The sequence below is a fragment of the Hyperolius riggenbachi genome, chromosome 4 (genome assembly GCF_040937935.1).
Source record: "Hyperolius riggenbachi isolate aHypRig1 chromosome 4, aHypRig1.pri, whole genome shotgun sequence".
NCBI classification, from domain to species: Eukaryota; Metazoa; Chordata; class Amphibia; order Anura; family Hyperoliidae; genus Hyperolius; species Hyperolius riggenbachi.
The window spans coordinates 226,784,973-226,811,745 of record NC_090649.1 but is presented as its reverse complement, the minus strand read 5'-3'; the positions used below and the strand labels follow the sequence as shown (position 1 = coordinate 226,811,745).

Sequence of the window (26,773 nt, the reverse complement as noted above, 5' to 3'; positions counted from 1 at the left end):
TAGTGGTCCTTTAAAGCCCTATTCATACTACACTTGTTGCAATCACATTTCAGTGTTCTCCTTGTGTGGCATGAAAAAGTAACTGGGTGAGGCACGATTGGGGAATGCAGGGCTGGCGCAACTCTGATTACAGCATAGGAGGAGGATGAGGAGGTGAGCCGATGACAGCCGGGTGCTCACCAAAATTAGCCCGGTGGAGCGCTTGGCTAAAAGAGTAGGGGGAGAACACTGCATTTGATCTCACAGTCTTTGTAAAACAGAGGGCTCCACATTAAATGCAACAAGGTTTTGTGTGTTGCACATAATTTATGTTTTATTGCCTAGTTGACAATACTGACTACCTGAATGTTAGGTGCAGCTTAGTTAGACTTTACAGCAGTCTGTGTTTTGTCCAAACTCCTCTTCTAGCTACTCCTTGAGCACATGAGGTAGTTAGGAAGAGGCAGGAAGGGAGCAACACACGGTCTTTTCATATAAAAACAGAGCTGACCCTGCCTACCTCCTTGATGTGCTCCATGACCATGAGAGAGGACATGTAGGAGGCGGGCATGATCAGGTGATATGCCTGTGCTGACTGAGAAACTCTGATTCTGCTGGCAGTTGTATACTTGGTATGCAGATCTCTGGTCTATGTGGCTGCCTTTTCCAAAAGAAATATCTCTGGACAGCTTCACCATATATATATATATATATGTTGTATGAGTGTTAGTATTCTTCCAAGAGGAGAGAAGGCAGGAGGAAAACGGGAAGCAGGAGCCTTCTAAATGTATTAGTATATGTAGAAACCTTTTGTGAGCAATTCTAAGTGATACTATACAGGAGGCACCCTGATAATATGTAAAGTAAGTAAGTGGTAAGTTACAAAGTGTTTCGCAGTTTGGTCCATTTCATCAGGTATTATGCTAGTTTTACTATAGTCTCACACAGGCACCTCTTGTATCTGGTTGCCTCCTGTAAATTGGGGTTGATTCACAAATCTTACTTATTTTATACCTTAACTGTAAGTAGAGCTAATGCGTGAGATAAACAAATAATTCATGAGATAAACAAATAAGTAGAGATAAATCATGAGATCTATCATGAGGTAAGTCAGTTAAAGAGAGAAACATGTGAATGAATAAGTAAGTTGAGATTGGTAAACAGGAAAGCTTTGTGAATCAGCCCCTTCACCCACTATTCATCTTTAGCCACAATGAAAAATACCAGAGGATGAACCAGGGTTTTAATTGCAGCCTGCTTATCCCTCTTGGAATATGGGAATTGTGGGGTCTGTACACCCAAAAAAGAACCTTAAATAGTGTACTGCTGCTACTGCAAAATGGTAACTTCTGGACAATGTAAAAAATGTATTGCTCACAGCAAATTGAAAAATAGCTTTTATCTATATTAAAGTGGAACTATGTAGTTCTGTCCCCTCCCTCTACACACTTGCTCCCCTGCCCTTGGATTGACAATGATGGCAGGACCTGGCAAAGCGGACTGTTATCATATGTGCCGCATTGTGTGTGAAGCGTGAGAGAAGAAGCAGCGGAGGTAGGGTGGTGGCAGGAGTTGAGAATGGGAGGGTGGGCAACTAGAGCAGACACTGCAGGACTGGGGCAGTTCATCCCTACTTTAAATGTTTGTAAATGGCTTGGATTCTGATAACTATGATAGATGTTTTACCATGAAAGTATAATCCTACTTTAAATAGTGGAATTATACATCACTTGTTGTTGTATACTGTAGATTACAGTGAATGTGCTATGTATAGCTTTGTTGTGAAACGTTTTCATTGGTGCAGTTTAAGTAAAATCAGGACATTCCTTCATATAGTTTTATCAAGCAATGGTTGTATGTTCAATGAGTGGAATAATGATGTGTTGTCACTGTATCATAGTAATCCTTAGCGATATACATCATGCTGCAGCAATTACTTTGCCAAACTGGCTGGGTGCTGCATGTCCATGTTAATTGTTTCCTGCTCACAGCACTTGGGGATGTAAACACCAGTGCTTTATCCACACTGAGGATTGGAGCTGGCTAATTGGGAATAATTGAAATATTTGGCATATCCATTTCCCACAGACGCCCAAATGAAGCTGATGAGCCCCAACTTGCTCAGTATTAAAGCTGGGGAGGAAAGGCAAACTCGCACTGGTATATTTGGCTGCAGGCAAAATCCTTTGAAGAGTAATGTGAATATTATGTGCTGGGTTATGAATCTACATGTTGGAGCCTATTTAAGAAAGGACGCTAGTGGTACTCTTAGCCAGTAGGGATATTTTTTCGTTCCTGGAAGCTGTACATTCTGCAGGCTTTTTTTTTTTGTATTTTTATCTTTTATCATACTGTCAGTTTGAATAGGTGACGAAGGGTCAGTAGTATAAAAATGAACAGCACCTGTTATGGCTACTACAGTAGTGACTCTGTACTCACAGGGAGCAGTCGCACCAGCACTGGCTCCAATGAGAACTTACTGTCAATTCACTGTGGTCCTACTATGATCAATTCCTACATCAGCTTTGGTAGTGAGCAATCTAACAACCAAAGGTAAGTAATAGCAAATGATTAGTTGTTTACATCATTAGTGGACTTTGAGCATACGTGAGACAAAACTTTATTTTACTCTTTCCACATTTGTTATTTGTTATGGATCCTTAGTGTTCTTTCTTCTTATGTTGCTTGTCTTTGCTGTTTCATTTAGGCTAGACATGCTGCAACAGATAGCAACCCGAGTGCAGAGAGATAGCCTCGGCTGTGAAGACAAGCTGATCCTAGCTCGCAGTGCTCTCCAAGCTGTGAGTTTTTTGCTTTGTTTTCTATTATGTTTTTTTTTTTTGTTTTTTGTTTTGTTTCTTTTTAACCCATTTTGACTGATTGATTGCTGTGTCCAAATTTTTTAGAATTTATAACTTAGTAGTACTTAACAGTAAATAAACTCTTATACTAGCATGATATAATTTAGAAAACAGTGATGTGACGTAGTCCTGCTAAACCCTTAAATATTATGCTTATTTCTTTATTTTACTGAATACATTAAAACAATGTTTTACATAATTTTAAGAAAATCGAATTTAGTTACTAATCACCTATTTTCAAGTGTGTCCCATTGTAATGCATGCTTGATGTGTCAAGGACATAGAGATTGGAGCAGACCTATAAGTTTCAGTGTATGACTGCAGTGTGTTTCCATGCAGGATATTAAACGGGTGGAATCAGGAATACAGTTTCAAAATGAAGCTGAAATTGCTGGTTATCTAATCGAATGTGAAAACCTCCTGCGACAGCAGCTTGTTGATGTTCAGGCGCTAGTGGACGGGAAGTATTACCAAGCGGATCAGCTGGTACAAAGGTAACAGTTTCTATTATAACAGCCTTGTGCAAGTAAAACACGTTATGACATAAATGACTATGGAACTTGAAGTTGTGTATAATAACTGTTCTATGTTTGTATGTTAACTAAACCGACTGATGACATGTAATATCATTTTGTGTAGGGTCGCTTCTTTACGAGATGAACTGCTGGGGTTACGAAGTGAATACTCTTCTATATACAGCCAAGGAAGGATGATTTCATCTGATCAAACACAACTTATGATTTCAGGAATATCACAAAGCTTAAACTCAGGATTTTCACAAAGCTTTAACCCTGCAATGAACTCTAGTATATCTCATAATATGGTACCAATGTCACCCACCAGCCTAACTCCGGGTATGTCTGCCAGCCTGACGCCAGCTATGTCCACCAGCCTGAACCCTGGCATTTCTGCCAGCATGTCTCCTGGACTTCCGCCTAATCTTACCCCTGGTCTACCATCCAGCCTTACTTCAGGTTTTTCTCATGGCTTTAACTCACAATTGACTCCTGCAATGACACCAACCTTTGCACCAAACTTTAACCAAGGTTTAATGCAGAACTATGCAAGTGGGATGAACTCAAATGCAATGCAGTCACTCAAGCTCATGCAGGTTAAGAAACCACTGTTAAAATCCTCTTTTGCTGACCAAAATTTGCCTGAAGAAGAAGTGAACATTAAATATATTCAAGACCTTGCTACCTGGGTGGAAGAAATGCAGGTAAATTATTTGGATTAAACCTCTACTCTTTGAAGATCATATCACTTATTTGTATGGAATATAATGCATCTGCATACCTTGTATGAAAACAGGAGAGATATTGTATGGGATGTCTTCTTCCAGCTCCTCCATTGAGGTTTGTTTGTCAGTCCTTTGCACACAATCGGCTCCATCATCACCAACTCTTCTTACAGAAGAAAACCTGGATAATGTATGGCAATTGCATATATTGAAAATCAACATGCTTGCTCGTGTTTTAGCCTTACTTTTTGAGTGAATCTGATAATCCAGTGTCCTCTGAAGCTGGCTGTCAGGACTTTGTGGTCTACATATCTGCATCCAGTTTGGTAAAGGTCATGCCTACCAGAGCTGCAACTCTTCATGCAGGAGCTTTCACTGATGGATGCCCATTGCTGATTTTGAGAGTTGATGAAATGTTTTGTGTTGTACTTTTTTTGTGGCCGATAAACAAAGTATTGTAGCCCTGGTAGGGGTTATCTTCACCAACTGGAGGACAGTATCATGAAGCTACTACAGATATACCTTCTCACAGAGGCAGATCTTATGTGAATGTGACATCATAGCTAGTATTATTATTTATGTCTTTTTTCATTAGTTAGAAATGCTTCAGAAATTAAGATGAGTGAAGTAATGTCAGTCCACTTGATATTTCATGACAGATACAACTGGACCGAGGAGAATGGGGTTCAGATTTATCCAGCATTGAAGTCCACTTAGAAAATCATAAAAATTTCCATGGGGGTATTGAAGAATTTGAAATGAGTCTGAAAGAGGCAAGAATGACCGAGGTACTTAGTGCAAAATTATTATTTACTTATCAAAATGTTTTGATGTCCAATATGCTATCCTCAACAATGCTATGAGCCAGATTTGCACACAACTAATTTCCTTTGTCATGTATTGATTTGTGGCAATAGTACATTGCACTATATATTCCTTAGTTAAAAAAGGACCCTGAAAATATAATACGTAATCTTATAAATTATTTATGAACTTTCCCTGCAAGGAATCGGCATGTTTTACATTTGGCTTCTCGTGAGATATCTAGCTATGTCTGTGCTTGCTTGAGAGGTTTTTTTGTACTGATTAAGCACATTGTGAAATGTAATAACTCTATGCCTCTGGTTATAAATCACTTAAAAGTTTTGCTGTTACCTGAAACCTTTAGGGAATCTGTGTTCTTGTGAAACAGAACTCACTTGTTATGCTCTTGCATTTGTCACTCCTCTGCATGTAAGAGGAATTGGCTCACAATACTATTAGAGGTAGTGTACATAGATGTTTTTAGTCTTCATTAAAAATTAATTACAAATATTGGTCTAGATTTTAATATGCAACCTTATTTTATGATCCATCATATTACAGTTAAAATTGAGTCTGTTCCTGTAAGCATGTAGCTTTGAAATTAGAGGCAGTACTTTTCTTTGTTTCATCAGAGAAGAGAGGTATTTTGGTAAACCGTTTCACCACCAGCTGTTACATATACATGTAATAATATGAACAGTAATGTGTCATGTGACATGATGATCAACACTTGTCCTGAACAATGGGAGTTGGTCAGTTTATAGATTAAGCACCCTCAGGTCTCCCAAAGCGTTTCCACACAAAATACTGAAATAATGCATTTTAGCTGGTGTGCTCATAAGCTGCCATTTTCTGCAGTACTTAAAAGCCATGTCATAAAAGGCCCTCAGAGGAGCTCATAACCTACTTGTAGTCAAACTGACTGTCCCACAACCATTGTTAAACAGGGTTGAGACGTGATTGGTTGTGAATTGAACCTGCATAACCAGACAAATAGCCTAGTTCGGAAAAGCAAATCAATTTAACCAGTATGATTTGGTGATGTGGGAAGAAACCTTCCCAGATACAAGGAGAACATAAAAGCAGTTATTACCACAGAATATTGGCAAGCTGATCATAATGGCCTTACAGTTCCATTTTTAAAATTAAAACGTTTTAGTAAAAATCCATGCGCTGCTTGATTAGAAGTTCCATCATTGAAATACCCCATTTACTTATTTTCTATTAATAATTATTTTCTACAGCTTCAGATAAGTGGTCCATCGAAGAGCTCATATAGTGATACCCTACACAAAGTGGAAGGATTGTATTCCAAACTACTGGTAAGGTTTTTTCTGTAGGTTGGATTGGTTACAAATTCCTTCATTTTCATTCTTGTATATGAATAGTTAAACATTTAAGTATCTGCCAAGGTCTTCTTTTGATATACCAGTTCATAAGGGTGGGGTATCACAATAAATCTTTCTGTTACAAACCAGTAACACTACACTCTACACTGGTAATAAAACGTTATGTACAAATGTATTACTGTAATTTTATATCTTTTTTAACAACTTAAGAGCTCATCAAGGAACCGACAAAAGTACCTGGAATCCCTGCAAAGTTTTGTAGCCAGAGCCACTAGAGAGCTCATATGGTTGAATGAAAAAGAGGAGGAGGAAGTAGCGTTTGACTGGAGTGAGAGAAACCAAAACTTATCTGCTAAAAAAGACTACCACACTGTAAGTTTTATCTAAATATGTCTGCCATCTTCTTATCACTTATCTTTGACCCATGTTTTCATGGCCTTCATAGCATGATTTCTAGATCTTTCTTTTCACATGTATAGCAATACCTCAGTTAAAAATGTTGTTCTTCAGTAGATTTGTAAGCATTTAAATCTGAGAGCATCACATGATGGGAGTCAGTTTTAACTGAACAATTAACATTAATCAAATGATGACCTACACTTACAAAAGAACTTAACCCACCATCATTCAGGAACAGGGGAGATGAAGAGTGTTGGTATGTTTTGCATAAATACCTGTTATTGGCAGGTGGGCAGCCAGCCTTTACATGTACTCATTGTACTCTTCCTGTTTGAGACATAATTTGAATCTATTTGGTTGATTGATCACCGACTCCTGTAGTAGTCTTTAGTTAATCATCTAAGTGGTCCATCTAAAGCTGCAAACCAGAATTGCACGCATGAGCAGAGACCAACCCTTCAAGCAAGTAAATGGAGTAATGGACATCTGCTGGAAAGACATACTTGCTCTGACATCCACGCATGCTGCTGCATGTTGGTCAGTAGAGTTCTTCTTTAAGATGCATTTTGGGTGGGGATAATTAAGGTACCTAATGTGAGAAGTTAATGACATCCTAACATTAAAATGTATTGCTATGAAGCTCCTCTGGAGAATAAATCTCATGTCTGCATTGCCAAGTTAATTAACAGGAATGTTCTCATGGAGGAGCTTCTTGTTACTTCTGTAGTGATTGATGGCAGTGCACACAACACTGGCGCTTTGGGAGATAGTCAGGCAAGGTTGGTCTGTAGGTGTTAGGTATACCAAATAACTATTGGAGATAATGAAAGCAGAACTGGGAGGTATGTACCTCTTTGCATAGAAGGGAAATCTGTTTTAGGGTCAAATACTTTCACAAGATTCAGATGAAATTGCCATTCTCTGACTGCCAGGCAAGGCTACTTATGTAAAACCTGATCATCCAACCTGCCAATCAAGTCCATTTTACAACTAGTATGCAGTCAGTGAACCAGGCAATGGCTTTTGGTATTTAACTACCGCATGTTACAGATTCTCACCATGGACCAAAGTCGTCAAAGTTATTCCAGGCTGAAGTCATCTCTTTACTATACTCTTCTGGCTTATTTTATAAGTTAATGAGCAATGTGCAGTATGTGGAAATCCATTAGCATCCAAACAGTAATCATCATTTTCCATATTGATTTATCTAAAACGTGCACTGAAACCACCTGGCTTGCTACTATATATTGCTGACATCTTCTTCAGTGCTTTATAGTGAGTCCTTAGCGATGTCATTAACTGGCACTTAAAGGAGCTCGCTGTCTAGTCCCTGCCATGGATTACTGTTTACTGTAGATTGTGGTTGGTTCAACAACCGTATAAAGGAGATACCTGCACCTCCTGTTGTTGCATGTAGTTGGGTGTGTTTACAATCTTTTATGTGAAATGAACAATGAACCTTAGAATGAGATCACACAGCCATTATTTTTAGTCTACTATTTTATAAAGTTCACACGAAGATACTTGGGACAAAGAAAATGACTTTTATGTAACTTTGATGTTTGTGTTTGATAAGGATCTAATGAGGGAACTTGATCATAAAGAAGAAATCATGAAATCGGTGCAGGACACTGGGGAGAAGATGCTACTTCAGGGTCATCCTGCAAGATCCACTATAGAGGTTAGTACTGTAATTGTATATACAATACACTGTGAGGACTGGCCTGCAGGTTCCTGTGGTAAACAGGTGCAGTGTGTCCCATGTACTTCTTTTTAGAGTGTCTGTATTTGCATAACATATAAGTGTTTTTTTGGGGTTTTTTTGTATTTCGGGTTTTATCAAAACATTTGCCTTACTAAGCTACCACAGTAAACACTTTTATTGTGTATTATATTCAGGCCTACAAAGCTGCGATGCAGACACAGTGGAACTGGATTTTGCAGCTGTGCAGCTGTGTAGAACAGCACTTACGACAGAACACTGCTTATTTTGAGGTATTTTACTTTGTAAAAATTTCATTTTATTTAAATATAGCTTGATAACAGTCAAGTAGGTTAAAACACCACGTCTTAGTGCAGAAGCAGCTTAATGCTTACATCAACACAGACTGATAATTGTTTCAGAGCCACAGAAGGTCCCCTTCTTCAGAAAAAGTGCAGAAGAAGGGGGACCCTCCATGGCCTGAATCAACTGTCAGTTCTGCACTAAGACAATGTGTGCTATCCTACTTTGGACTTTGCTTCAAATATAGCTTGAGTGTATTGATTTTATTCTGTTAAATGATATCTTTACGATCCCCAACCTAAGCCATTTAGGTACTAATAAAAAAGAGCAACACTTCTTTTATCCTTCATTGAAATAAAGGAATCTGTGTTAAAGAGAACCTGAGGTGGGGTTCTAACAATGATATCTGCACACAGAGGCGGGGTCTGCTTATACTGCCCAGCCTCTGTTGCTATCTCAATCCCCCCTAAGTTCCCCCTGCGCTCTGCTATCCCCTATAAATCACAGCCGCGCTGTCGACATGCAGCGGGTTGTGTTTACCTATGTAGTGTCACTCTCGCCGCTCCCCCGCCTCCTGCATAGCTCCGGTCCCTGCCCGCATCCCTTCCCTCCAATCAGCGGGGAGGGAAGGGACGCGGGCGGGGACCGGAGCTATGCAGGAGGCGGGGGAGCGGCGAGAGTGACACTACATAGGTAAACACAACCCGCTGCATGTCGACAGCGCGGCTGTGATTTATGGGGGATAGCAGAGCGCAGGGGGAACTTAGGGGGGATTGAGATAGCAACAGAGGCTGGGCTGTATAGGCAGACCCCGCCTCTGTGTGCAGATATCATTGTTAGAACCCCACCTCGGGTTCTCTTTAAGTACAGCTTATTCTGATGCAGTTCTGCAATGTTAACGTAGTGCACTACTAATATAACTCCCTGATCATGGTGGCCACAACCCCAAGACCAAGTCCAATCTATGTAAATAATTTAAAGTCCTGCCTTCATAAAAACATACATTTTTGATGGACATCCCACCTGCCACATCGACATTCTTTCATTGATGGAAAACGTACTCCTGCATGATCATTATCTTGACAACTGACAGTCAGAAAGCATAATTCCATCTGGTGCTGAGATTTCGCTAGTTGCTGGAATGCAGAGTGTCAGTGATCACATAAATTACTCAATGTCCTCTTAGTGCCAGAGCAAAAACTGCATTCCATCTCCTTGTTTGATATAATTAGCTTATTATATTTCTTAGTAGCCTTTAAAAAAAAACCTGAACTGTAACTAATCTCAAGAGATAATACATTTGTGTAAGGTAAATAGCACTTTCGCAGTCTCTAATATTCTTATTTTCAGTGTAAAAGGTACATTTTAACTCTACACAGCATCCATGCCAGTATGACGTAAATTCTGGTTCTTTCAGTTCCCAGCAAAAAGAAAAAAACTTCCTTTTGAACTTTAAAGCACTATCCTGCTACCAGGGTTGTTTGCACGTTTCTTTTATTTTTAAGGAGAGCTGCCACTGCAATGGCAGTTTTAATGTCAATGGACATTGGTCTACTAACCCTTGAAATGAAAAAATAAAAAGTAAACGCAGGAAAGTTCCAAGTAGGCTTTATTTTATATTAGATTTATCAATGTTTAACTCATCATGTAATATGTACGTTTAGGCACGCTTAAAACCGTTGTGGATTCTGTTGTGTTTCCACTTAAAACCTTCTTGATACAAAAAAGATTAAATTGTAAATGTTCCAACTAACAAAGCTGTGCTGTTACCTACAAGGTGGGAAACATATGTTGTTGGCAGCATCCCAGTCTGTACTTGACAATTTTTGGTTGTGATGATAGATGATTACATCAGCTGTTGTGAAAGCAAGGTTGTGACAGCACGGGACCTTTATTCTGCTAGAATGACAGGTGTACATGAAATTAATGCAGGCTATTTTTACAAACAAGAAAGAGAAGCATGCCATTAGCTTATACCAATGGTGTCAGTTTGTTAGGTATAGAAGGCCTTAAGTGTGATGGCTGATTTGGTGATAATCAGGTTGGATAGTGCTTGTCTTTTAGCAAACCTTTTTTAAATTAATTTAAATGACATGCTTTGAATTTTAATCAGAAATCTAGTACCATGCAGTTGTCAGATCTACATAAAACTATACAGACAGTGAATTTCAGAAAATATGGGGATGAGATGAATGAATATTACTGCCATTTATTTATAATTAACCTTGCTACAAACAGTTAGTGTTGCACATTACATACTGGAGGATCATGTGCAGTTCCTAGCCTGCAGGCTGTGCACCTGGGTTTTAGGTAATATTCAAAATGTTGTTAGGTTTTAGTAGCAAACCAGTCCATATGTAGGAAGATCATGTAAGCACAGCAAGAACAAGACAAAGGCAGGGCTGGTAGCCACTGACTACCCCTTTTGCCTTTGTACCTTCCTATAGGGATCTTCTCTTAAGTTTCTAACCTTTGGTTTATGTTGTATCTTAGTACCTAAATGATGCTAAGGAGGCCACGGATTATCTGAAGACCCTGAGAGACAGCATATTACGCAAATACAGCTGTGATAAATCCACCAGTGTGCACAAGCTAGAAGATCTGGTGCAAGAGTCAATGGTAATATCCTCAAATGTCCTCCTTGGTTTTATAAAATTGGTTACAAATTTCTTTAAAACTCCTATTGTTGTATGAAGCTTGAAGTACTATAATATTTTCTTGTTGAGCATTGGAACCAGGATTTGTTAATATAAAATGGCATTGTTAGAATTTAATGAGCAAATTAGTGCTGAAGTACTTAAAGGGAACCAGATAGGAATGGAGCCTGAAAATAGAAACCGCTTTTATACATACCTGGGGCTTTTTCCAGCCCCATAAGCCTGGATCGCTCCCACACCGCCATCCTCCGCTTCCTCTATCGCCGCTACCGGGTCCCGTCACTTCCGGCGGACACGGCCAATTGTCCACATCACAGGGGCTCCCTCCATACCCTTACACATTGCGGCTGCGCAGTACACAGCAGCAAGCGTAAGTGTATGGAGGGAGCCCCTGTGATGCGGACAATTGCCCGCGTCCAACCGCGGTAATGACGGGACCCGGCAGCGGAGGACGGCGACGTGGGAGTGATCCGTGCGTATGGGGCTGGAGGAAGCCCCAGGTATGTATAAAAGCTTTTCTGTCCTCTACTCTGGTTCTCTTTAAACACTTGATGGAACATGGGAAGAAAGCCCTTTGCTCAGCATGATTACAATTATTTTACTTTTCCAATTATTTAGGAGGAAAAGGAACAACTTTTACAGTACAAGAGCACCATTGCCAGCCTTGTGGGGAGAGCAAAGTCGGTAATTCAGCTAAAGCCTCGGAATCCAGAAAATCCACTCAAGTCTTCAATTCCTATCAGAGCTATTTGTGACTACAGACAAATTGAGGTTAGTATCGTGAATATAACAAGGAATAAAGAGCTTTCACAACACCGTTTGCTGTATATATGTGCAATAAGCTATAAATTGTGCATGTTCCAGTCTTTCTTAAAACAAAACTTCATGAAATCCGCTAAATACACATGAAATATGCTTTAGATACATATACAATATATACTTTCCTTAGCCAATAACTTATGAATGATCTGCAATGAATGGGGGAAAATATATAAGGGTGGAACGGTAGTCTGTAGCAGACAAGCTCTGAGCTGAATGTGTAGTCGCTGTAAACAATGGACCGACTAAACATTTTAGTTTTTTTGGTTATTTCCGGTGTTTTTAGAACTATTTGTTATTTAATTTTTTAAACGGTCCAGCTAGCATTAAAAAGAAATGTCCTCCAAATATTATTATAATATTTGTTTTCTCCCACATACCATATATCCCGTAAACCTGAGTGCCATTAATTTATAATACATATATATTATATATAATATGTACACACAAGCACACATATGGGGCTCGATTCAGTAAATGGTGCTAACCCAGTTAGCACACCTAAAGGCTTTGGGCGTGCTAACTAGGGTGCTAAGTAGTTAGCACATACAAACTACTTAGCACCGTAGTTAACACATGCAAACTACTACTTAGCACCGTGCTAACTAGGGTGGTAAGCTCCATGGTTAGATACCCCTGATCTTGCTAATTATGATCTTGTAAAAGATAGAATATTTGGAAATTTAAATTCAATCTGAGCTCTATATATTATGTGACGATCATTATATTATTGTTAACAATACCTCTCATCTTCCACAGTGATAATTGATGCTGAAGCTACTGTTGGAAAAGTTAGGAGGCGCACTGCTACACTGCATATTCTGTCATATGTTCCTTTTCTTTGTTGAATAAACACTGATTTTTTTTAAAAAAAACTAGGGTGCAAAGTAGTTTACATGTGCTAACTACGGTGCTAAGTAGTTTACATGTGCTAACTACGGTGCTAAGTAGTTTACATGTGCTAACTACTTAGCACGTGCAAAGCATGTTAGCACATGCAAAGTGGCTTTTCACTGGCGTGCTAACACTTAGCACCCTTTTCTGAATCAAGCCCATAGTGTCCATTGTTGTTGACCTACTCCTTGCAGTTAATGGCTCCGTGTAAAAAAATGACACAGTACATTTTCAGAAGCGTCAGTCATGAGACATTGCATGCATAAATGAACAAAAATGCTTAGTGTGCACTGAGCCTCAAGGTGCCCATCAGTGAATATGATCTTGATTATACAATCTTAACAAATCTATGAGTGAATATACTTTGGATGTATACTTCAGGTAGCTCATATTACACAGAAGTGGTAGAATTGTATAGTCAAGAATATATCATTAATGGGCACCTTCAGAAATGTTCTTACAGATAAAATAGCATTTAGCAGCAACAAAAAAGGTAAAGTAATGTATGTTGTGTGGAATATGAAAGGAGACAATAGCAGATAAAGAGTTTCTCTTTTATGCTTAGATTACCATTTATAAAGATGATGAATGTGTGCTGGGAAACAACTCGCATCGTGCCAAGTGGAAAGTGATCAGTCCCACTGGCAATGAAGCCATGGTGCCTTCTGTGTGCTTTACAGTGCCACCACCAAACAAAGAGGCCGTAGATGCAGCAAACCGGTAGGTGTTGATGAACAGTGACAATCAGCAGAGAGTCCTGCATAATATTTAGAGAATAGAATAAGTTTAGTTGATATTTTTTTCTGCAGTCTATTTGGTAATTTTTTTTTTTTGGTGCCTGATATGAATTGAAAGGTAGCTTCTGGTGCTGATAGTATTGATTGGATAATATTGCATGGCTAGTTTGAGTGGCTAAGCAGTAATTTAGATTTTTCTCCCATATTTAAAGTGTTTTGTCAAGAGTACAAAGTATTTAGCAACTATGCCATTGGATCCTGGGTTTTTCTGAGTACTATGCAAATGATGATGTGTGTTCTGCGCTGTGCTTTGTAATATACATGTGCTATATAAAAAAGGAAATTCTGTCAAAAGTTTATTCACCCAAGGACCGTTAAATTTCATGGATGAAGTTTCAAGTGAACCATTTTCCTCGGCTTCCTCCTCAATAATATAGACATTTGGGGTTGGTCTAGACTAGTGAATGTTCTTAGTGAGCACATCGGTTGCCACCCAGATCTGGTGCCAATACAATGTAACAGCCATGCATCCTCTCAAAAGGTTCACCGTGTGTCGCTTGCTTTTGCTTCATCGAGTAGAATGCACGCTATGCAGGGCATACGGTGAGTCTTGGAGAGGTCCATAGTGGGGCTTACAAGCTGGGAAGTGAAACGGTTCTCTAACACTTTCTGAATGTTTCTGAATAAATGATTTTTTAACCTCTTGCCGACCGCGTCACGTCGATGGGCGTGGCCACGGCGGTAGCCCCAGGACCGCCTAACGCCAATTGGCGTAAAGTCCTGGGGCTCTGTTTTGCAGGAGATCGCGCTCAGGCTGCGCGCGTATCTCCTGCTTGGGGGGCAGAGCTCTGCCCCGCCTTCAGTCTCCGAGCGGCTATTGCCGCTCGGGAGACTGTTAGACGGCGTGATCGCCGTCTGTTTACACTGTGCAGCGCTGCGATCAGCAGCAGCACTGCACTGGGGACAGCTGTGTGACACGGCTGTCCCCCTGGCGAACAAGAGAGCGATCGGCTCTCATAGGCAGAAGCCTATGACAGCCGATCGCCGTAATTGGCTGGCTGTGGGGAGGGAGGGAAGCAGTTTAACCTTCCTGGCGGTAACCCCGAACGTGGTAAGCCACGCAGGAGGTTTTCTCAGGCCCTGCTGGGCCGATTTTCATAATTTTTTTTTGCTGCACGCAGCTAGCACTTCGCTAGCTGCGTGAGCACACCGATCGTCGCCGCCCCGCGCTCGATCGACACTATCCCCGCGCTGCCCCCCAGACCCCGTGCGCTGCCTGGCCAATCAGTGCCAGGCAGCGCTGAGGGGTGGATCGGGACTCCCAATGACGTCACAACGTTGCTGACATCATCCCGCCCCGTCGCCATGGTGACGGGGGAAGCCCTCCAGGAAATCCCATTCTTTGAACAGGATTTCCTGATCGGAGATCATCGAAGCGGGGGGATGCCGCTGCACAGCGGATATCATGTAGCGAGCCCTGGGCTCGCTACATGATTTAAAAAAAAAAAGACTGCTGCGCTGCCTCCTGGCGGAATTTAATAGACCGCCAGGAGGGTTAAAGAAACAGGATTTAAAAAAAAAAAAAACCACAAATGAAAATATTTATTTAAAAAAAAATAAACATGGGGGGAGCGATCAGACCCCACCAACAGAGAGCTCTGTTGGTGGGTAGAAAAGGGGGGGAGGATCACTTGTGTTCCGTGTTGTGCGGCCCTGCAGCTTGGCCTTAAAGCTGCAGTGGCCAATTTTACTAAAAATGGCCTGGTCACTAGGGGGGTTTAGCCCTGCAGTCCTCAAGAGCTTAAAGAGTAACTGTTAGCTATAAAATGGCCCCCCAAAAAAACACATATGAAAGTAGATAAATACATGCTCGACTTACATAACAGATGTATTGTAGTGTCCATGTTTTGATTTTTTTGATTTATATATGTATATATTAGAAGGGTCCTGTTGCTGGCAGGGGCCATCTTGTGTCTGGCTAGATCCTTCTTTCCCCCAACCCACCCCCGCATCCCCCTCCACCCCGCACTGACTCTGTGCACAGTGGGGAGGAATAAATGCAGCAGCCACAGACTCTCCTAATAATAGATCCAAGCAATGTCATTCCCATCTATTCTCTGCACTACCGCCGGTGGTAGTGCAGAGAGTATAGAAGTATACTGCAGCGCCTTGAACCATTATTCTGGGAGTCTGTGTGCGCCGCCTTTATCCTTCCCCAAACTTCAGTGCGGGGAAGAGGGAGAAGGCAAGGGGGGGGGGGGGCAGAGGACAGTGACAAGAGATAGCCTCTGACCCCCCTTCATGCGCTCTAACAGCAGCTGCGACCAGCGCAGACAAGAGGAGACCAGGCGGCCAATAGCAGCGCAAAGAGATGAGTGACAGAGGCTTCAGCCAATCAGGCTGATTCTGCATGCCTGTCACTTCTCTTCTCCGGCCGTGCGTACCCTCTTAGAGCCTGGAGGCATGGGGAGAGAAATGTACATGAAAAAAAAAAGTAAGAATGATTTTTTTTTAAATTGCCTGGTTAGCATCCTTTCTACTGCTGTATCAGCCTGCAGTAGAGAATTTATTGTGTATTTTATGCCTAACTAGTTACTCTTGAAGCTGTTAGCTGGTTGACAAGCCATGAAGACCAATTTGATCAGTTTTCTGTCTGCTTTCTTTTTAGGATTGAGCAAATGTATCAGAGCGTGTTATCCCTCTGGCATGAGTCCCATTTAAACATGAAGAGCATGGTTTCCTGGCACTTCATGATGAGTGAAATCGAGGCAATCCGGGCTAGCAAGGTTTCTTCTGTAAGTCTTACACAGGGCTAATGACTGTGTTATATGGCCACATGTGTTTCGATGTAAAACAAGAGAATATGCAAACTTGTATTACATTGTCATTTTGTATTTGCAGTTTTATTATCGGTGAAAGCATTTTTTTTTTTCCAATATGTGATTTCAGTATCATGTGTTATCTGCGTCCTTCTCATTGCAGATCAAAACTTTGCTGCCTGGAGAGCATCAGCAAGTCATGAGCAATCTGAAATCTCGGTTTGATGAATTCATGGAAGATAGCCAGGAGTCAAAGATGTTTTCGGTCTCTGACATAGCTCAGATAGAGAGAGAGGTCAATGTCTGCAAGCTGTACTATGAGGAGCTGCTGAAATCTGCAGAAAGAGGTAATCCTGGCTACGTATATGGATTATGATGCAATGTAGCATTGCAGAAGTGACCCCATCTTGTACACATGGCTTATTATTTTGTAATCATTTCTACAATTTTTAAAGCCAAAAACATGTTACAAGTACTTTAGGCTTTAGGCAGTTTGAGTTACTCACCAACACATCTACTGTTCCTGCCTATGGCAGTACATTCTGAATTTTTTAATCCTAAATTCATGGTCAGTTTTTTTGTAGAATTTTATAATCTACATATACCAGTTACAAAGGTTTATGTGCAGTTTTATTAGGCATGAATGTCTAAGGCCTCTTTCACACCAAGACATTGCGTTTTAGGGGACACTAAGGTCGCATAACGTGCCCCTAATGCAACGCATGGTGGTGTTGAAGTTGGATGTCAGATTAAGTCGCGTTATGCGGCTCTTGGTTCGCCGTTTACGTTCTATCCTGGGAAGTCCGGATCTTTTCAATGATTCGAATGATTCGAATGGGATCATTGAAAAGATCCGGATCTTTGAATCATTTTACTAGGGAAGCAGGAAGCAGGGGTGCAGCAGAGTGAGAGGTGCAGGAGAATGAGGGCACATTGAGGGTGCTAATGGGGAAGGGAGAGATGCAGCAGGAAGATTGTGCTTGTGCACAGAAGCTGCAGTTCCTGTTTCTTCCAGACATCCACTGTGAACCGAATCATTCATTGTGATGATCCGGATGATTCGACTCACAAAAAAGATCCGGATCAAAGATCAGAATCGTTTATGATCTGGACAACACTACAGTGCAGTGAATATTAATTAGCCATGTGGCTAGGAACAATGGACTCTCCCCTTACTGAGCATGTGCAAACAGTCTAACGCAGCTGAAACCACCTATAACGCACAGCATGCTGCTCTTGCATTGAATGTGCAGCGTTACACTGTAGCGCAACGTGGGCACTGTGAACAGCCCATTGATTTTTCATTACTGTGAGTTGGGCTGCGTTACAGGCTGCTGTAATGTCCCACTGGGAAAGCAGCCTAAAAGAATCAAACGATTATTAATATTCAGGTGCACTTTCAATTAGTTGCATGTAACCCAAACCGTTAATTTGGTGTCGGAGGTGCCCAAGTAAAATGGGCAACGCTGTAGGTGCCTATTTTAATTGCTGTGATTGGCTGCCATTACAGGTATCTGCCAATTTTATTCTGGTACCCAAATTAACTGCTTTGGTTACATGCAACTGATTGCAAATGCACCAGAATATTTTTTATACAATTTGCACATTTTCTCTTGCAACAGCTTCCATAGTGTGGAGCCCTGGCGCCCCCTGTTTTATAGGGTTCCTCAATCACTCATAATAGCCTCCAGTCACGACTAATAACAGTCACCTATGGCGGTGCCCATAATATCAGTAAACAGGAGTCTGCGGAGGGGGTATTTTTAGGGTTAGGCACCGGGGGGGGGGGGGGGGGCGGGGTGGTGGTAGGGTTAGGTATTTGTTAGGTTTAGGCATCAGAGAGGGAGGGGTAGTTAAATGTAGGCATCAGAGGGAAAGTTGTTTGGTTACTGTGTGATTAATACAGTAGGAGCACATTTTTCCATATATTTAGTGATCATACACAATTATGTACGTTGGTAAAGCAATAATGCATCTAATTGCTACTACTTTGCTTTAGACTTCAGTTCTCAAAAGAAGGAGGCAGGCTGACTTAACTCATATTATTTCCACTGCGCTGCACATCATGCATTAAAGTGCTAGTTTCCCCTCTCATTTGAATGAATATGCATAATAGTGCTAGTTTACCCTCTCACTTGAGTTAATTAGGGGTGTATAATGGTTTGGAAAGGGTTACATTCTTTATTACAAACTGATCAGGGAGAAACTGTAGCCACTGTGCTCAGCCTTAAAGATTTAATTTCTTTCAGAAGATGGAGGAGGTGGGCGGGGTCAGATGTTATCATTTATGCTGGGGAAATCTGTCCCACTTTGCTTTGCAGGAAGGAGCTACAAAAGCCACTGCCCATTCACTGGAAAATTTTAATATATGTACAGTATTGCCAAAAGTACACATGTGGAATGCAAATCATTTTGTGTATTGCTGATTAATTCAAATTCACCATCCGATGTATTAAGAATGGAAGGCTAAACTGTGGCTTTAAAAGCACTATTGTGTGCTAGTGAAACCTTATTGTATGATGGGAATTGGCATATTTTTCTTTCCAGACTCAGTATATTCATCTTTCTTTCAGTTCACACTCACTCCTCTGGTAAGTGCATTTCAAAACCAAAGTGAATTACATGATGTTTCAGTTTTAAGCAATAGCATGGCTAGTAGACTTGCCATAGGAGGTCATTTCCTTGGGGTCCCCATGAGAAAAAGGAAGCTGTACCCATAATCTTTCTTTCCAGTCTCATTCTAAATAGTGTTACTGTTTGAATTTGGTGAATTCTAAATTCTTCTTTTATCAGTGGACTGTCCCTTTTATGTTTTTATAATTGTGTCCAAAGCAGTTTAGGCATCGTTCACATCAGGGCCGTTTCTGTGTACTTTTCACAGCGCATCGCACTGTGCGTTCTGCAAGGTATTGATTTTTCCCATTTAATTGAATGTTTCACCGGCCTCCTGGCCGCAATAGCAGCATAGGGGGCGATATACTGTCGGCCGGTGACGGCCAAACCGGAAGTGTTTGCCGGCGGGTCCTGGACCATCGGAGCGGGGCTGCGAGGGCACCGATCGGCTGCAGGGGGCTGAGGGAAGCCCCAGCTGAGTTAATCTTATTTTGTTTACGTGGCTTTAGGTTCACTTTAATTACGGTGACAAATGTAATATGATGACCAAAATGTATAGCAAATTCCAAGATACCAAAGGTTGAGAGAGCCCTGCTCTTGTGAGCTTACAATCTAAAGGAATTTGGGGGGAGGGGCTGAGGTGGGATAAATACTCTAGTGTTTTCCATGCAGTGTCTAATATTCTGTCCCTGAGTATCGCACACAGTGTTGCCAACTCATCCCTTTAATTACTGACACATCTAAGTTATACAGGTTCTGGGGCTATTTGCACATAATCAGTGCCTTAACTGCATCTACCTAGCCACAAAACCTGTATAATTCATATGTGTCAGTAATTAAAGAGATGAGTTGGCAACACTGATTGCATATTGTGTGCAGTGTTCTGTGCTAGACAGTGCTGCCAAGTGACTTTATATTAGCCGAGGAATTGCAGCAGAAAGGTGCTGCTGTGCTTCATTTGCTATTTTAAAGCAATTAGAATAGCTTTGTTTGCTTGCTTATTGCAGATAGTATATATTAATTAGTGTTGTTGCAATAATTAGTCAGCTAGAGTTATGTTTGTGTTCTTATTTCTATATACCGTATATACTAGAGTATAAGTTTAGAGAGTTAGGTCTGACTCACTTAATAAAAGTATAGATGTCGACTTATACATGAGTCACGAGCAACACTGAGTAATGTGTGTACTATTAGTGACATTCCCAGTTGCAGCCATTTACCCAGTGGTAAGTAACACTTTCTTGATAAAGGAAATGCGAAGAAAACAGGTCTGAAAGCCCTGGCCACAACAATTAACAAAGAAATGGGCAGGGGGGAAATACTGGGCCACAGGAAAGGGTTGTATAATTGCTGCACTTGGGGACCTGGAGGAGTTATTGGCTGCACTTAAGGGTCAGGAGGGGTTAATGGCTGCAGTACTGTATGCAGTACAGTCATTAACCTCTCCTGGGCCCCAAGTGCAGCCATTCACTTTGCTGGGTAGACTTATATTTGAGGCAATCAAAAATCCAGCTTAGGAGGGTTGAATATTGGAGACGACTTATACACAAGGTCGACTTGTATTCGAGTATATATTGGTAAACATATTAACCTTAGCTCATGTAGGTATTCTACGTGGCAATAAGAGTGATTTTAATGTAGACAGATTGGTCAAAACAACCACCATATTTCTTATTACCTGTTGCTCCATTTGGCTTTTCCTGCGGCACTTGAGAAGATATTGGGTACATCTCCCAGCAGGGATGCTGGTAGCCAATAAAAACTGCATAAAAACTATAAAATCTGTGTAAGACTAACATTTTTGCCTGTAGTTACACGTCAGCAAGGTATAAAATTCACTGGAGTATTTTTCCATTGACAGAGGAACAAGAAGAATCCATTTACAACCTGTATACTTCTGAGATTAGGAATTTCCGTCTTAGACTGGAGAGCTGTGAGGAACGTCTCATACGACAAATCAGAACACCGCTAGACAGGGATGATCTTCATGAAAGTTCACTAAGGATTTCTGAGCTGGAGGTATGGAAAGTTTTCATTCACTGTTGAGTGTGTTGTACCCACTTCATGTGGTAGGAATACCATATCCTTGCTAAAATGGTGACATGTTTCTTCAGAGTTGATTCTGTAATATCTAGGAAGTAATAGGGAACTAGTCTGTTTAATGTTAATGTTAGTCTGAAGTGATAAAACAAAAAAACAGATACTTACCTAAGGAGAGGGAAGGCTATGGGTCCTATAGAGCCTTCCTGTTCCTCTCCTGATCCCCTCGTTCCAATGCAGGCTCCTCCGTTGAAATCTCCTGCTGCGGGAGGCTTTGGAAGTCTTTGGGAGCCTGAGTGCCCCCAAAGATGGACGGCTTCGTACTGCGAGCGCATGAGACAGCAAGCTCGCACATATGCAGTACAGAGCCGCCTGTCTACAGCCGCTCAGTCTTCGGGAAGAAGTCTTCAGGAGCGCTCCCGAAGACTTCCCAAGCCTACCACAGCGGCAAAGAGCAGTCTCCAACCCATTGGTAGGAGACTGCTAACGGGGGAGACAGCGTTGGAACTAGGGGACCAGGAGTGGAACAGAATGGCTCTATAGGACCCTGAACCTTCCATCTCCTTGGGTTTTTATCTGGTTTTGTTTTGTTTTAATTGTTTCAGACTCCCTTTAAAGTGTAATTTAAGGAAAATGTGAAATCTTTGTGTGGAAAAACTAGAATATAGTTTCTTTTATTTGCTAGTTTAACATTGTAGGTCCCTGGATGCTCGCTTCAGTTATTTACAGCTACTAGTGTTACAGTTTTGTAGCCACATTTGTAGACGTTTTTAGTACAGTTTTGGATACACAAATTATTGAGAGGTTTATAGACTCGTTACTTTCTTAGTTTGTTCCAATGACAAGAAGAGACCGTGCTTCCCATATGAAGGCATTTGAGCAATGATATTCTTTCATAAACCTATCAGTATTCTAGCATTTCAAGTTGCAGATACTGTATATCTTCAAATCATATTAAATGAAATTATACTACTGTTGGTAGATGCTTTCTTTACTAATACTTGTATGAACTTTTATTTTTGTCTGCAGAAACTGAAGAAGGAGCTGGATCATCTGAAAATAGATTTATCATCAATTACAGATAAATGTGAGGAGTTCTTCAGTCAAGCTGCTGCATCCCCTGGCATTGAGTCATTACAAACGGAGCTGAATACAGTCATCCAGTCTATGAACCAGCTGTATTCTATGTCCTCTATCTACCTAGAGAAGTAGGTATCCTGCTTTAGGCTCATGCTATTACGTCATTATGTTTTCATCTTAGAGAGAGCAGAGGACAAAGTGACATCTGAAATACTTGGATGGGGCTTAGAAACAAAACTCTGGCTCTGTCAGTGAATAAGGCTCTGTTCCCACTTGCACAAAAAAAGTTTAGTGTTCCCCAACAGTAAGTAGAGGTATGCAGACATGTTGACAGATCCTATTTTATGTATAGGATCTGTTCATGCAGGTCAGTTTGCAATGAATCCACTGTGTCTGTTGCAACCAGTAGAATGCACTCTTGTGCCATGCTCGATAACTCTAGGATGTCGAACATGTCATAATAGCAATGCTATGTATGACATGTCCAATGCAACAGACACATGTAAAACTTGAGGAGCAAGTGTTCTGTGCCACTGTCATTGTGCATGGCACGAATCTGATATAGTGAGAACTGAGCCTAGGGTTATTGTCAGTGCCCTTAAAGCGAACCTTAAGTCAAGTAAAAAAAATGAGATTTACTCACCTGGGGCTTCCCTCAGCCCCCAGCAGCCGATCGGTGCCCTCGCAGCTCCGCTCCGATGTCCCAGGACCCGCCGGCGACGACTTCCGGTTTCGCCGTCACCGGCCGACAGGCATGGGAACGCGAGTGATTGTTCGCGTTCCCAGCCTGTATATCGCCCCCTATGCTGCTATTGCGACCTCCTGGCCGCAATAGCAGCATAGGGGGCGATATACAGGCTGGGAACACGAACAATCACTCGCGTTCCCATGCCTGTCGGCCGGTGACGGCGAAACCGGAAGTGCTCGCCGGCGGGTCCTGGGACATCGGAGCGGAGCTGCGAGGGCACCGATCGGCTGCTGGGGGCTGAGGGAAGCCCCAGGTGAGTAAATCTCATTTTTGTTTACTTGACTTAAGGTTCGCTTTAACGTCTGAGGCTGAACCTCTTTTAGGGAATAGAGATTTCTCCCATTGCGTCTTGTCATATTTTATTTAAAATGTCTGTTTTATGTTTATGAATACTTGTATTTTGCAGGTCCAGTCATCTGTCTGTCTGCCAGCATAGCCTACTCATTTTACTCTTCTGTAATGTTTTTGGTTGGTCTATCTGTCACTGTCACCTATAGATATTATGATTATTATCTAGTTTATCTGATCCTGTCATGTTTAATCATCAAGTAATCAGATTCAGAGTATTATTCTCTGAAATGGTCAAAGCATATTTTTGTAATGTAAAACAGCTGATATTGAAGTCTGAGAAAGTACATACAATCTAACAGTGACTGTTTTCTGTTAACATTACATAGGTTAAAAAGTATTAATCTGGTGCTAAAGAATACTCAAGGAGCCGAGACTCTAGTGAAGACCTTCGAGACCAAACTGTGTGAGGAAGATGTTATTACAGCTGACAGGGGGGCTATTGATAGACTAATTGCCACATTAAAGGTAAACTGCATCTCTCTCTTTGTATATTGCAAAACATTATAAAAGCAAATGCCCAGATAAATAAAATATTTGTCAGCTAGATCAAAGTTTTTTTATTTTTTTTATATATCGTTATTATTTTGCTTTGCTTATAAGTACATACAATTTGAACAGTTATTAAAGAGTATTTTGCACTGGGCAAAAATATTAGACTACCCTGCAAGCTTATGGTGAACCAGAATTTCTTGGATTGTGTAAGGTTCTAACAAAGAACCAAGAAGTTCTGGTTCACCATGAGCTTGCTGGGTAGTCTGTAACTCTGGGTGTTTCCAGTCCTACTCCACAGAGCCACATTAATTCAATGCACTCATAAATTCTTCTCAAATAAATCCTGTAATAAAAAAATACCCCTCTGTGGCATACTCACTTCGGGAGGTGTAAGCCTCTGGATCCTAACGAGGCTTCTCCCGTCCTCCGTTGCTCCGTTAGCCTGCCCGGGTCCCCCGAAGTGTGGAGATGTAAATATTTAGCTCTCCGAGATCCAGCGCAGGCGTACTAGTGGCTTTTCGTTCGGGTAAGGCATAAATAGCCAAACCAGATCGATTTGCTCTACTCCGCAGACGCAAGTCCTTTTGCGCCTGCGCAGTAGAGCGGATATGATCAGGCTTGGCTATTTCCACCTAGCCCAAAGGAAGAGCTGCTACTGCGCTTGCGCTGGATCCTGGTGAGGTAAATATATCAAGCCTTGTCGGGGGAGGATTACGGGAGGCTTCGGGGAGCCAGCGCTGGATTGCCTGCAGCTACAGGGATTGGGGAAACCTCATTGGTACCCTGAGTATTCCCCCTGCCGAGGTAAGTACCCCCCAGGGGAGGTTTTTTTTTATACTGAGTCTCTTTAAACAGTCTGTATGCATGTTGGATTATTGTGGCTCTATACAATTAACAAGCTGACTCATCATTGCATTCCAGCAGATCTGGAGGTGTGTTTAGCTTACAGCAGTGGTCCTCAAACTAATGCCCGCTGGCCAAATGCGGCCCTTTGAGGCATTTTCACTGGCCCTCCAAACACAAAATGTATAACTTATAGATGCTGCCCACTGCACCTCTAAAAATCGGCGGCCCGCATATAGAATAGCAGTGCTGGCACCACCCATCCACATACTGTAGAAGCCAGCAAGCAGTCATTCGCTGGCTTCCAATCCAATTTTGCATCAGGTGACACTGCTACCCATCTGGACGGCATGTTGTCACCTGGGTATGCTTCACTGTCTGGTGCACAAAGATGTTCTTTGGGCGCCGCATAATTGATTGGCTGCTGTTGGGAGTTTTCCTCCGGGCATGGTTGAAGGGAATCAATACCTAGATTAAAGAGGAACTCCAGTGAAAATAATGTAATTACAAAGTGCTTCATTTTTACAATAATTATGTATACATGATGTAGTCAGTGTTTGCCTATTGTAAAATCTTTTAAATCCCTGATTTACATTCTGACATTTATCACATGGTGACATGTTTACTGCTGGCAGGTGATGCAGCTGCTGCTTGCTGTTTTGACAGTTGGAAACAGCTGTAAACAGCTATTTCCCACAATGCAACAAGGTTCACAGACAGGAAACTGCCAGGAGTACCATGGTCCTCAGAGTTTCTTGTGGGAGGGATTTCACCACAATATTAGCCATACAGAGACCCCTAATGATACGTTTGTGAAAAGGAATAGATTTTTCATGTAAAAGGGGATATCGGCTACTGATTAGGATGAAGTTCTATTCTTGGTCACGGTTTCTCTTTCAGTGTAATGTTTTTCAACATCACTTTATGTATGTTACGGTCCCTCAGCAGTATGAAGTATGTCGTTTCGGCACATGACCAAAAACGTTTGGGGGGCCCCTGGTTTACAGGGACAATAAAAGGATGATTTGCATATTCAGCAGTGATGCATCATGGGAGACATCATATGCTCACTCCAACCTGAATAATTGCAAATACCTTCGGTTTTAAGGCAAACGTTTGTTTTACAATTAAAAAAAGGAAATCTAACATCTTCTTTGTCCAGCATGGATCCTCGTGGATTACTCTTTTTCCAAGGTCTTTGCTGGCCTTGGATTATGCACCTGAGAAGCAGTGCTTTCTATACATAGCATGCTTCCAGTCCCTAGAAAGCAAAAACTACCAGAGATCAAAAATATTCTTAAAGTTACCCTGTACAGAATCTAGACTTATCTGGGGCTTCCCCCGTAGCCTGCAAGGTCTCACGACATCCTCTGGATCCCCTCCATGGTCCCGCTGGCAGCTCCATTAACCCAGCGACTTTGACTGAATGTGCACACGCGTCACCGTGCCAGTCAACGTAAGGGTCCTGCTCAGCTCATGCATGGTTCTTGAAAGACTGAACTGCGCAGGATGCTTACACTGACAGGCGCGTGATCGCACTGGGTGCGCAGCGGGCCGCTCCTGCGTGACTTCAGCCAAAGTCACGGGGTTAACGGAGCTGCCAGTGGGACCATGTAGGGGACCCAGAGGACAACGAGGGACCTTGCAGGCTACGGGGGGATGGAGGAAGCCCCTGGTAAGTCCAGATTCTGTTTATTTCTTCTGTTCATGGTCCCTTTAAGTGGATGTGTTCTTAATCATTAAGAAATATCACTGTTTGGTTTATGTTTAAATAATGAATTGCTATTTTATTTAAAGCAATGGCGGTCAGATGTTGATGAGAAGAGAGAGGTGTTTCATGCATTAGAAGATGAATTACAGAAAGCCAAGGCCATCAGTGATCAAATGTTCAAAGTACACAAGGAACGGGATCTCGACTTTGATTGGCACAAAGAAAAAGCAGACCAGATTGCAGAGAGGTGGCAAAGTGTACACTCCCAGATCGAAAACAGGTGCATAATATGTTCATGATATGGTTAATCGCCATACAAATCTTTAATTGTT

At 41.6% G+C, this 26,773-nt stretch overlaps 1 protein-coding gene across 21 annotated transcripts in view; it reads left to right on the top strand.

The window, feature by feature from the left end:
- The window catches only part of DST (dystonin), a 748,258-nt gene that overhangs the window by 432,183 nt on the left and 289,302 nt on the right, over positions 1–26,773 (top strand). For 19 of the 21 annotated variants that reach the window (XM_068281416.1, XM_068281417.1, XM_068281405.1 and 16 more), the window contains 17 exons: positions 2,687–2,780; positions 3,180–3,334; positions 3,480–4,059; positions 4,740–4,868; positions 6,129–6,206; positions 6,444–6,605; positions 8,209–8,313; positions 8,532–8,627; positions 11,131–11,256; positions 11,913–12,065; positions 13,573–13,727; positions 16,413–16,539; positions 16,727–16,910; positions 21,038–21,195; positions 22,246–22,424; positions 23,722–23,860; positions 26,528–26,721. In XM_068281416.1, the coding sequence (XP_068137517.1) occupies positions 2,687–2,780; positions 3,180–3,334; positions 3,480–4,059; positions 4,740–4,868; positions 6,129–6,206; positions 6,444–6,605; positions 8,209–8,313; positions 8,532–8,627; positions 11,131–11,256; positions 11,913–12,065; positions 13,573–13,727; positions 16,413–16,539; positions 16,727–16,910; positions 21,038–21,195; positions 22,246–22,424; positions 23,722–23,860; positions 26,528–26,721 (2,814 nt within the window). Of the gene's footprint in view, positions 1–2,271; positions 2,533–2,686; positions 2,781–3,179; positions 3,335–3,479; positions 4,060–4,739; positions 4,869–6,128; positions 6,207–6,443; positions 6,606–8,208; positions 8,314–8,531; positions 8,628–11,130; positions 11,257–11,912; positions 12,066–13,572; positions 13,728–16,412; positions 16,540–16,726; positions 16,911–21,037; positions 21,196–22,245; positions 22,425–23,721; positions 23,861–26,527; positions 26,722–26,773 lie in introns of those variants that run through there. The other 2 variants (XM_068281421.1, XM_068281420.1) reach the window with 2 other exon arrangements.